The sequence below is a fragment of the Alligator sinensis genome, unplaced genomic scaffold (assembly GCF_000455745.1).
Source record: "Alligator sinensis unplaced genomic scaffold, ASM45574v1 scaffold611_2, whole genome shotgun sequence".
In the NCBI taxonomy this organism is placed as follows: domain Eukaryota; kingdom Metazoa; phylum Chordata; order Crocodylia; family Alligatoridae; genus Alligator; species Alligator sinensis.
Window position 1 is genome coordinate 2,283,512 of NW_005841869.1, and position 12,963 is coordinate 2,296,474.

The window sequence follows — 12,963 nt, forward strand, 5'->3', positions numbered from 1 at the left end:
TCACCTAATGTACTCTCATCTCAGGAAGATTTCAGACACATCTACTTCCTGTTTTGAATTTTTGTTCCCAATAAAGCCGAAGGATCGACACTATGGCCCTTGTTTAGATGGAAAGGAATCCATTCAGAGCAGCACAGTAATGCATTATGAGGCTGAACTCACTCACTTGGCATTGCTCTCTACAGCTTCCTCCTTTGCTTCCACATCTCCTTCACTTTTCATAGCCTTGTTCTTTTCATCCAGCCAGTCAGAGACATGTTTAAGGGCACATTCAACTGTCGATACCATGTTCTGGACAGCTTCAAGTTCCTCTGGAGATGGATAAATGGTTGAGTGTTTCACCATTACATGGCGGTCATCATTAGCAAAAGATCGGATAGATCTCTGTTACAGAGGTGGGGAAAAGTGGGGAAAAAAGAAGTGTTATTGGCTTATCAACAGAAGGACATTATTTGAGAGGGAATCCTCCCCAACATATACAGGACAGTGTTAGGAACACAAAGCCTAAAATCATGGCAGGAACTATTTTTCCTCTGTCTGAAATAGAGACTCAGCAGACTAGAGGTGCAGCGCTGGAAAAGCCAGAATGGCTTGAACTGGCAGCAGAGTACAAAAGGACCTTGTGCTTGCTCCTTGCATGTCGTGAGTGCAGGCTGTGGCTTTCTTGATCCTGGTTTCAGACCAGAAACAGGAAAACCCCCAAGTTCAGAATGTGAAAAATGAAAGGAGAACACGGCTCCTGTACACAAATGGTTGCCTTGCAACTAGCTTTTGCCCTCCCTGCTGCTAGCATCCACCCTTCCAGCCATAGCTGATCTGACCTGCACTGGTCTGCAAAAACATTTCAGGGGGTTGGCCTTGCACAGCACCTCTTATGGATTTGGGTGGAGCAGGAAGGACCAGAGAGGTCTACCTGGGAGGCAGGAGTCCCACACCTCTCCTCCCAACCTTTTGTCTGCTTTGTCTGCTTCAACTAAGGTCTTTGTGACAAGGGCTCTAGCATGTGTGAATTGAGGAGAGATAATAGTAACAGGGCAGGAAAGGAGATGTTCCCTGGGGCGCTTGCAGAACACAGTGAGCTCTGTGACCTGCTAAGCTCTGCCCCTTGTTCCAGCTCACAGGTGGAATAGCTGGGTGGCTCATAGGGGCCTACTGATCTGGTTCTGAGCGGAAATTCAAGGGCTCTGTGCTCCACTAGGAAATGGCAAAACACAAGGGTAAGGATGTGCACAGCAGAGGCAACCCAAGGGGCCTGGGTGAAGATAGGGAGAGCTGGGAGATGACTTATGCTGAGCAGAGACTGTGCTGATCTCCAAGAACAAATGTTGAGGGCGGCTGTCCCTCCCTGTTTTGGGCTTGATGCAAAGACAGCATCTCGCAGGGTGGGAAGCCCTCAGCAGCTTTTTGTGCTGTGCCTGGGACGTGGCACCCCAGTCTGGGGCTCTACCCCGGACTGGAGGGAGCTCAGTAAACAGCACTGAGAAGTGACTAGTACGCTGCCTGTGCAGAAACATGAAAACAGCAGAACAAGAAATGAGATACAAATGCAGCAACTGAAGGGTCTGGGGCAGGCTCACAGAGCTCCGCAATCCAAGTGATGTCGGATGGAGACCTGTGACCTGACTGGAGCTTTATGGTTTGCCACGTGACCCAGATGATCTGAATGATGAGCAATACCAACCTCTGGCAGAGCAGGTGCCAAGCTTTCTCCCTATCCCTGTTCATCCCCCATGCTTGGTGCAAGGAGGAGAGCTTTCTACATGACTCCCAGCAAGACTGCTGACAGCAGCCTGCTGTCTCATCCTCCCCAGCCAACTGTTTTGTTCCTGCTCTAAGCTTAATTTTATAAGCTGCGTTTACCCTGCAGTCGAGATGGATCCTTCCTTCAACCTCATGGGCTTGTAACAATGCCCACTTGCAGCAGTAGTATTGCATGCAGAGACCCTAGGCCATATCCCTGCTGAAGCAGGGCTTAGGAACGTGGGAGGGGAAGGCATCTCTTGAGTGGTTACATCCAGTTCCATGCTATCACAGGCAACCGTGTCACACAGTCCCCATCTTGACCTTAAGTGCTCCTACCCCATGCTGCAGGTCGCAGGGAGAGGCTCACCTGCTCAAAGGTGCGAGTGTGCTGCCCCCATCCCCTCCCAGTATGTCCCTGACCGGCAGGACTGGAGTTCTATTCCAGGAGGGCCTGCCACCTGTGTCACCTCAGCTAGCGAAGGTAAGAGGCTAGCTAAGGCTGCTGTGGCTCAGCAGCAAGATGGCTTTTTCTTGTTCACTCCTGCATACCCACCCGATCCCGTCAAGCAAACAGTGACTGGAAGAAGTACCCCCATAGTGGTAAGCCTAGAACTCATGTATTAGAAGGCATCTGGTTACTTTGCAAACTGCAGTCCCTGGCAAGGTGACTTAAGTGAAAATTTGCATCAAGAATTCCCAGGAACCAGAACGCTTCCTATATAAGACCCAGCTAGTGCCCAGAGCTGCACTTTGCTGCCTTCCCCTCCTACCCAGGTGTTCTACATACTGCAGAGGGTGAAGTCCATGTTTGTGTTTTAGATTTCATTAGCAATCAAGCCTTAAATCTGTATTTTACTTCCAGTAGAGTGTTGCACTCATTCTGCTTTCATCATCTCAGAGCAGTCACATTTAGGAGACTTTAAAAAAAAAAATCAAAAAAAAAAAAATCAATGGGCTGAAATTGTTCCTGCAAACAACTGGTTCACAGGAAGCGGTGGGGTTTAGCCCCTTTTCAGAATGCGTTTGAGAGAGACTTTCCATGTCAGCCTTACACATTCAATATGTCTCAGCCTTTTACAATTTGCAACAAATACAACTAGACAGATTGGAAACAACTCCCCACTTAGTCATCAAATATGCCCTGGTGAGTATTGCTTACATATGTATCATATCTAAGCTATTAATAGGTGTGCACAGGGCCAAGGCTTTTAATTTTTAGCACGCAAATATATATATATTTATATATAAAATTAACACTTGACCTTGTGGAGAAGGGACTGGGCGGGGAAGATCAGCATTTGGTTATGCAATCCACAGTTCAAGGTCACCCACGCCATTTGCAACAGCTTGCCAATGCCAGTTTTATTAGAAAATGTTATGAGCATCCCCTTCATTCGTATTTAATAATTCATGTGCTGCAGGCTCACAAGGCTCCACTCTCTGGTTTAAAAAGACCTAACAATAAATCAAGCCCCATTTGCTTTGCTCAACTATGCAATGCCATCTTGAACTTGGCAGAGGGTCAGAAAATACCCCCCACTCTTGCTTTAGCAAGTTCTGTACCAAGCTGAGGGAGGGGAGTTATTTTCAGTGTGCCCTATGAATCAAGACGGATACCTACCATGGTTTGCTTGAGTGTTTCAGCTCCGCTCCCCCTCCCCTTTCTCCTTTTCCCTCCTCCTCGGTGTCTTTGCTAGGCACTGTTTTGCCTGACAGAACCTCCTCATAAGCCTCTCAGTCCCCTGACAGCTCAAGAGTTCATGCAGCCGAGATGATCCGGGAGTCACTTTCTGCAATACACCTGCAAAGGCAGAGAAGAGGAGGGGGGTGGAGACAGAGAGGGAGAGGGGGAGAACACACTTGAAAAAGAAGAAACCACATGCTAATTCCAATGGCTTTTCAAAGCCGCACATTAAGCCAAGCCACTGATTAAAAGCAGCAGGCTTCAAGGGGGGGTAGGAGGGGGGAGGAAATCACCACATCATTTATGCCTGAACGAAAAGCAGATGTCTCTATAGAAAGCAACTTTTTGTGACATGCCCACATGTGTGGGAGCTGTTTCCCCCTGCCAGTTAGAGCTCATCCTCATCTAGGCTTGTCAGCCAAGCAGCAGCCAGCAGTCCAGATCTCCCCAGCGCCTGGCAGGCGATGCAACTTCCAAATCCACCACTCAAATAGATGGGCAAGCTGCTGGGAGAAATGTGGGACTAATCCCGCTTGCACCACTCCGAAACGTCAACCCCGGACTCGAGGTCCCAACACTGACGCTGTGTTTCCGTGCTGCTTCTCACACCCCGGCAATCCCTAGACTCTGCGAGCAGCAGCTGTGGCTTTCTGTGCCAAACCGGGAAACAGGCATGAGTGGGAGAGGGAGAGGTAGCACGACGCAACTGTGAATAGATGGCTTGTGAGAGAAGAGACCTGGGCCAGGGGAAAGGCAACGCGTGAGAGGGGAGAGCACGGGCTCACTGCCCGCTGCGTGCCCCAGCGCGCACAGGGAATGCCTGCCTTCCTCATCTCACCACTGCACGGGCTTTTCAGAGACGTTTGCAGCAAGCTGAGACGCAGTCGTCAGTAAAATCCTGCTGCCTGACACGTGCACTCAGGCACGAGTTTGTTTTCCTTGCCTGCCTCGATCCTGCCCCTCTTCGTGATATGCTGCATATTGTCGATCAAACAATCCTGACATTGTTGAAGAGCAGAAGCATGTTTGGCAACAGCACAGGAACCGGCGAACCGCCTTGAAAGCAGAGTAGGTGCCTTAACCTCAGGGGTGTGACAGACAATAATTAAAATGCTGCGTCCCACGGAGACTCGAGCATGCCAAGAGAGAAGCAGCAACAGATTCCACTTCACTGTTCTCCCAATTAAGAAGAAATGAAGCAGATATACAAGACTAATAGCTCTGGCAGCCAGATTGTACCCGTCATCTCCCCTGCCCCACACCATGACACCTGGGAGGTAGGACAGTGCAACAGGAAGGAGCCGGTCAGCCTTTCAGCCTAAACAGCAGAGGGCTAGGGAGGAGGGCAGGGGAAACCTTGTACCGAGAGGGTCTAACAGTTTTACAAAAATGATTGTAGGGCAAGAGGGATAGGGGACAGGTGTAAGTGGAGCAGGAGATGCACTGACATGAGCCCATAGGATCCAGGCCTGCAGGCCTCGTCACAAAGGCCCCTCCAGCTGCTAAGGTGTCATTTCTATGCAGTCAGGACTACCAAGCACAGACTGGCGCCTGGAGCAGGCTCAGGGAAGGGGCTCTTCTTACAGAGCCAATGCCTCTGTCATAAATGGGGCCTGGAAGGCAATGTGGGTAGCTTGGAGAACAAGAAGCCAAGATATGTCTGCCTTACAACCCGACAGCTTGCCCTGTTTTCACACTGGGCTAGAAGGAAGCATCTCCCATCCATCTCGTGATTTCCTTTGAGCAGAGCTGTGCAGATCACACACCCACGCGCCTGCTAGGATCTCCAATCCCAGGGAAACAAGCCTTCAGATCCAACGCTCCTGTTCTCAGCAGAGATTTGCCAAGCACCTTAAAACCCATGACAAGTCTCACCCTTACCCTGCTGGGGCTCTGTCACGCCAATGCTCAGCACACAGATACTCGCATTTGCGTGCCCAGCGACAGGGATGTCAAGAGTCCCCTTGCTCAATTAAAGTCATATGCGTGTATCCCTACAGCTGTGTGGGACTGCAGGCCCCGGCCCAAGCCAGCCAGCTGCCAGGCCTTGTGAAAGCCCTCCCGCTCCCAGACAGCCACATGCTTCTGCCGCTGGAGAAGAGCTGGCCGAGGCTCGAAGAACTGACCAGAGCAGCGCCCCAGGCATGAGAGCAGAGCCTATGAGAGCCAGGGTTGGCGCTGCTTTCTGAAAAAGAAATGCCTTTTCTGCATCCAACATATACACACCACCTTCTTCAGCCCTGCAGCTGAGCACTCGACCCCTCCCCTTCAGTTCGGAAGAGATGCCAACGCAAGGTTCAGTGTGGAGCATTTCGCCAGGTCACACCGTGGTCACACAGGCAAACGTTCTCCGTGGGAGCGGCCCAATGCCTTAAAAACATGGGACCAGGCTCCAGGAGGCCTCCGGCTCCCCAGCTGTGCCACTGTTTCACCTGAGCCAGATGAATATCTCCTTCACCTTCAAAGAGTGTCACGACTACTTATATTCTTGGTGTACCATGGGTGTTCAAACTAGCAAGCAGTGTGATCGCATACTCGGTATGCTCCCCAGCCCATCAAGCCGCTCTGAACACGTTCTCTTCCAAACAACCTGGCCATGTCCACCGCACAACAGACTGTCTCTGGGTTTTAGTGCCTGCCCAGCACCACACTCTCTAGACACCAAGCCTTGCTCAAGCCTGGACTCCCTCCCAGGACTGCCGCAAGCTGCTGCTCCTCGATGACAGTGCATGGAAAGCAGATGGATGCAGACGGCTGGCTGAGCAAATTCTGGTGCTGCAGTAAATTGTTGGGCAGGCGGAAATGCAGGCTTGGCCCTTTGACAACCCCTCTCTCGCGCATGGAGAGTGAATGTACCTCAGGGATGTCCTGATCCGTCTTTGCCGTGCTTTGAAAACCCAAACCAGCATTAAAGGGAAGCATCAACATCTGTTTCTATCTGCCCTTTCTGAAGCAGCAAGTGACTGAGCTCCGCCAACGCTTTATTGGGCTGGGATCGGGGAGGGAGTTCCTAATTGATTGTTAAAATTATTCGGAAAGAACAACAACAAAACCCGAAAACGTCTGCAAGCCTGAACAGAGCTGTCCCGCAATGTTCCTTCAAGTCATTAATTTCCCAACAATACTTCAGCGAAGTGTTGGCAGAAAGAAAAACCTGATAAAGCCTCACTCTTTGGGAGCGGATATTTAATAAAACCACCCAACAGAATGCAGCTGGCTTAAAAAACCCCAACATTCGTATACAACACTCAGAACAAAGCATATTTGAAGAGCAGAAAAATAAACCAAGATTAGAGTAGCCCCAGCCCTCTGGATGGAAGTGCTCAGGGCTTCGCTTGCTGCCAGGCTCCGCAGACTGGAGTCGGTGAGGCTGGCTGCCATTCATTTAACCCACCATCGCTTTCTGCTACTGAGCCCAGAGGCCATCTAGGCTGGCTTTCCACTCCATCAATGCAGCTCCCTGTGGCAGCAGCACCAGTGGGGAGCAGACAGCCAGCGTCCCAGTGGGATAACTTGGAGGACAAGGGGTGGGGGGAGAGCCACTTGGGCCTGCACTACCTTCACCAGAGGCTGGAAAGCAATTTCTAGGAAGATCCCTTAGGGTAGCACCAGGCTACGGGTGACTGTGGGCAAGTCGCTCGTTCCCACCCCTCACATGAGAAATGGCGAGGGGCATGACAAGGATGATCAGCCCCCGCAGCCTTGCTCAAAATCCCCAGGCACTAGATGCTATAGAGGTGCGAACGGACAGACTTGAAGAGGAGACAACACTCACTCTCTCCAGGCTACCAGAGAGGTGAGGGCATCAGACACAGCCTCTCTCAAAGACACAGGCTCTCCAGCCACCCAAACACTGCCAACCTGACAGCCATGGCCAAGGGCCCAGAAATGCTTTCATTCAACACCCCGTCCTTCACAAGAGGCAGCTCTGGCTGTGGCATGAGACAAACAAGGGAAAGAATTTAATAGGAGATCTTTGCATCAAGGCTCATTGCTGGAGCTCTCAGCTGTGCTTCCTAGACTTTGAGACCATCGCTTCAATAGCCTGTGCAGCCCCTTAGCGGTCCTTGGGGGCAGGTGATGGGGAGAACAGCACACAACCGCAGGTCTGCACACTCTACAGACTCTGGTATCCACACCAGAGCTGCAATCGCACCGCACACTAATAGAAGGGAGACTGGAAATACCTTCAGGGTCCCGACGCCCTCCAGCAGCATGGAGCTGAGCTTTGTGCAGACAAATGCTGCTGGGATAACAGAAAAGTGAAAGCAGGGTCACAGCGCACTGGACTGTAGTCCTCTAAATCCCCACTTCTCACTGGACTGGTGCTCGGGCATCCTGCCAGGCTGGCTGAAGGGATCAGGGGACATGACAACTGTCTGAACACCACATCAGGGACGCACAGACCAGTCGTGCTTAGCCAAAACTAAAGCTCCTTCTGCCTTTCTAATCTTCCCCGGCTCAGTCCAACATCTGCCGGCAACACCGGGCTGGAGGACAACGCAAATGACCCAAGACCGTTCAAGGCGACATAAGCAAAGCCCAGCCACCGCAGAGAGAACGGAAGTGCCCGATGGCACAGGAGACCTCCAGACGAGGCAGGGTCACGTGCAGCAATGCTATTCACACACCAGCTGAGGAATGAGTTACGCTCAATGAAACTCAATGTTAGCATCGCCACCACCACAATAAAAAGGCCTACAGCTTTAATTGCAAGTTGATTTTAATTTCTGCTTTGCATTCAAAAGACAGGTAATTTTTTGTCACACCACACACAATGCTGCTGAAAACGTTTTGTGTTCTTCTGCAGTATAATTTTATTTCTGGCCTTCTGCCAAGAGTCTTTCTGGCAGCATCCACCACAGTTGGAAACTGTGTATCTAGGTCAGAAAAGACAAGTAGCTTTTCAGAACAGCTCAATACATTTGGCAGAAATGCTGATATTATAATTGAACTCTTTCAGCAACTCTTTTTATGATGCTCCCAGACACCAAACAAAACAAGATCCACAGCGTTGATTAGTGTCAAAATAACTGACTGAGAAACAGCAAAATACTTTTAAAACCAGGAGACGCTCCCAGTGCGACGGGGGAGCCCGGCAAGGACCACAATTCGCAAGGCTTCGGCATGCAGGAAGAAAATCTCTGTACTACTTCTAACCCACAACTTATACAGAGGCTTAATATTTTGAAGCCCAAATCCCTACAGAGCAGCGCAGACACTTGGGTTTCCTCTCTTCTGCACAACCACGCAAAGGAAAACATCGCTGCCAGCCTCTCGGACCTGTCAGCGTCCGGGGGAATTGAAGCACCGGGCTGCGCGTGGCCTGGTAAAGCTCCTAGCGCTCCTAACCTCCTGTCCAGCGTCTGCTTTCACTTGAAGTTCATAGTCAGACTAGTTTCATTACTGTTTTCCAGAGGCAATCCCTTGGAGAACTGTCTCCATTAACCCTTAGAAACCTGGTATTTTCCAGCTAAGTGACTAACTATAGTGCAGCAATACTCAGCTGGAAACTTACTTTCCATTCAAATTCTGAAATTTAATACCCAAGTCTGACTTTTCCCTCTTATTTTTAGCTCAACGGAGAATGTATGGGAAGAGGTTGAATTCAGTTTACCTTCCCACAGCCCTGTTCGTGCACATGAATTCTGCTAAGTAAGAAACTGGTCCTTTCTCAATCCCAGCCCCCCCTGCGTGGACCTGCATCCTGTGCAGGCTAGTCTCAAATTAGAGACTTGTAAACGCTTCACAGAGTGCACTTAGAGCGCATGCTCCAATTCATCTTTCAGTGGAGGAAAGGGCAGGACGTTTGTGAAATCTGCAGCAGTGCACAATGAATCAGATAGGCAGATGGCCACTCGTACCTCCAGGGATCAAGGGCTGGCTGTTACCAAACCATCTAGCTCTTATAGGGAACTGCTTCATGCTGCCCAAGCAGGACTCCACCTGGCTTCCAAGGCAGAAACCAGCCTTGCTGCCATTCACTGCCCATTCCTGGTCCGTATATTGGGTGAGGCTCACTATGTAATGGGGCAGGTGGAAAACTCACCTGAAACTTGTAGGTGTGGAAGTATTAGTGTTGCAGCAGAGCAACAACTTATGAGACGTATGGGATCAATTCCTCTCGTATTGTCCCGTCCAGCCAAGGAAGGGATTGCTATGTGCTGCTAGATACACCAAACTGAGGTGCAATTTTGGAAGCAGTATGAATCCTCTTGCTTCAGGTGTTTTAAACCACTAACAGAAATTTAGCTACAGGGGCCACACACAGCACAGCTCAGAGAGCAACTGCTCTCTCTACATCTGCCGCAAACCCTAAAGACCAGGAGAAGTCAGGACGAAGGTTACAGTGAATTATTCAGAGTATTTGATTAATGAATTAGAAAAAGCCAGTTTATGCTGCCAGTTTCATTTATCAAAAACTCAAGTGCTCAATTCATTACTGAAGACGGCGTAAAAGACTGGCGAGTGCAGCCTCAGATGCTCAGAGCGGTATGTGGAACAGTCGGGTTTCAGTGTCCCAAACCCCAACACCCTACCTAAACTGTTATATGGCCCCCACCATGGTGGTCTCTGGCACCAGTGCTCTTGTGACCTAGTGCTTCAGAGGTTCTGCAACAAAATGGCCTTGAAAATGCATTCATCTCTTGGTGTGGACACCTGGGTGTGAAACTGAAGACAGACCCAGTAGGGCAAAGGAACTCCAGACAAGCTGCTGACACGCTGGTGATAAACTGATAAATAAAGGCGCACGTGTACCTAATTCTCTGGGGTGCTAAACACAAGAGAAAACTGAACATTTCCAAAAGGAACTGGATGGCCTTTAAAGCACACGGGAAGCACTTTGTGAATTAGAAGTAAATAACAGACCTAGTAGAATGCACTAAATTCCACGTGTTTTTAATCAAGTATCAAAATGTAATTTCAGCGTCCTATACCCCAAAGCCTAGATTCCTGCTCTTCTGGCCTTCACAGACAAAGGAAGCCTGGAGTCATTTCAGACTACACATCTGTTTGTGGCCCCAAGAAGCGATGCATTAATTATGAAACCACTAAGAGGCAAAATGATCTGTTCCAAGATCCACAGGCTTATTCAACTGCAGGATTTACTGCAAAAGATTGGTAAGTGCAAGCATTACATTATACTTAAGTGACACTGGAGATCTGTAATGAATTTAGTGACTCAATAGAAGCAAGATCGGCTTTTATTTATAGTTTTCACACTTTTCAACAACCCATCAGGCAAAAATTTACAAGCGAGTAAGACAAAAATATAGTAGAAAGATGTTGGCTGACAGACAACTCTTTCATTTTAATTCCAAAAATCTTCTCTTGGATTACTCGGGTGGTGGCTTTACAGATCGTATGCTACAATGTCAAAGGTGCAGTAACCTTCCCTTACTGAGGTCCACTTACAGCACCACCACCACGTTCCAAGCTAAATCACAATATGCATGTTTGGATGTGGGCAGCTTGGAGAGGATAAAACAATTCATAATAAAAACTTTAAGGGTTTCCTTAGTAATCAAAAACATTATTGAGCCATGCTTGTAGAGGGAGAAAGGGCATGCTGAAATCCCTATAAACACAAAGTTCACACAAGGTGCTTTTAACATCTCACTCGTTTTATATCTCCTCCTGCTTTACCAGAAAAAAAAAAAAAAAAAGAGAGAAAGAAAAAAACCCTCTCAAATCAGAAAGGGGCTATTGAGTTGTGATCCTGAGGGTATAGGCTCTTTAGGTAACAATGAACGTGTGGCTGTCACTTAGGTCAAGCACTTAAGAGTCATCCATCCTCACCCAACCATTAGACCTTTGGGATTGACCACTGGCAGTCGCCCAAGAAAGGATTTTTTTTTAGAAGTCTTTTGTAAAGGATGCAGCCTTCCTCCCCTAGGCATCAATCAGGAGGCATGACAAGTCCTCCAGCAGGCAGGTTATTCCAGGACAGGTTGAGTTTTAATTTTTTTTTTGCACCTTCCTCTGAAGCTTCAGGCTCTGACCAGTCCAAGGCTAGAACCACCACAAGTGCAACCTGCTGCAGCAATTACTATAGAAACAGAAACACAGCTGCTCCAAGCTACTTACACTCGCACCTAGCAGTATATTTAGCACAGAACGGAAGGCAACTGTCCTCTTCAGCACTAACACTAAGAGCTGCTAAACTGCTACCCTGCGAGCCACGCAACAAGATGGGCTTGGATCACGGAGCAGAAGCAGTTCTAACCTTGGGGAGAAATGAAGCAAATTCAGAGGCCAAATCCCAGGGTGCGTGGGATGGATGGAAATGGTAAGGAGCAAAGGAAAAATGCCACAAACTCACCAGGATAGAAGAGGGATTATTTATTTACACCTCACTGCTAGGAGCTGGGCTTCAGAGCAGCCCCATACTGAAGGCAACAAAGACTCCCAGAGGCGCTAAAGGGCGTTGGATCATGCTACTAAATAAGGTTCTTACTGAAGCTGTATGTAGAGCTGGGTCTATCATATGCTCTTCCTAGCAGATTAACTCTTCAGGGATCCCAGTAAGATAGTTCAGCATCAAAATAAGCTGCTTTACCAGCTATCCCCAGGCTATAGGTCTCACTTCAATCATTACATTAAGTGCAGTAAGAAAGGTGAATGTTATGCCTCTCAGGTGTAGAGAAAGAAAAATAAAATGACTCTAGAAGAGCAAACTGAGCCTGGGGAAAGAGATGGTGTGGCCAGTTACAATGGAAAAGGAAACTGGGCTTGTACACTGCTATTGTCAAGCCATGACCCCTGTGGGAGGGGAGGGAAAAGGAATGTCTGTTTAATTGGAGAGTTCACGAGCTGAACTTGTGTGTCAAACAATCTCAGCCACAGTAATGCTCCAGCCACCAATAAGGTCAATGAAGTGCAACAGGGAAGCAGCAGGTACACTCCAGCCCTGTGCTCTAGCAGACCGTGCTAATACTCCCCCTGCTATAAACAAGCAGCAAAGACTCTGCTTCACCCACAACTGGGGAACTATTTTTACGCACTACTTCCAAAAGAAGCCTTGCTTTGAGTTACAAATGTACCTTTACATGTAAAAGGTTTTTTTTTTAAAAAGTGTTTTTGTGAGTGACCTTCAAAACAGAAACCTAAGCAGCTGTTTCTCCTCTAAAATTACCTCCCTGCTCTCCCCGCTGACAATATTTGAAGAAGTTGGCATTTTTAATATTGCAAATCCACATTGGTTACTTTGCACATCTTTGCCTTTCAGCTGGTTTAAACATTAATGAGCCTTCACTTAAATGCATTCTCTAGCATGTCAGTCTCACCGCCTCAGTGGCTTTATGCATTTTTTTAAAGAAATAAGATGAAAAAGAGAAGCTATGAACTCTGCTGCCATTTGGAAGAAACCTGCAAGAATGGCAGAGAATGCTCCCCTTTCTCCTTCACTCACCATTAAGACAGGTCTTCCATCAGACCCAATGGATCAGCTTCAACATGACTACTCAATGTGAGTTAACCTTCCTGCTTCCTTCCTGTTTAATTATCTAGTTTATTAAAGAGCCACTTGATGAGAA

At 48.4% G+C, this 12,963-nt stretch overlaps 1 protein-coding gene across 10 annotated transcripts in view; it reads right to left on the reverse strand.

Annotated features, from left to right (window-relative positions):
• STRBP (spermatid perinuclear RNA binding protein) overlaps nucleotides 1-12,963 on the reverse strand; it is a 69,149-nt gene that overhangs the window by 33,806 nt on the left and 22,380 nt on the right. For all 10 annotated transcript variants that reach the window (XM_025194226.1, XM_014526790.2, XM_025194217.1 and 7 more), the window contains 2 exons: nucleotides 3,365-3,544; nucleotides 167-384 (listed from right to left, as the gene is read on the reverse strand). In XM_025194226.1, the coding sequence (XP_025050011.1) occupies nucleotides 167-384; nucleotides 3,365-3,367 (221 nt within the window). In that variant the 5' untranslated portion in view covers nucleotides 3,368-3,544. The remainder of the gene's footprint in view (nucleotides 1-166; nucleotides 385-3,364; nucleotides 3,545-12,963) is intronic.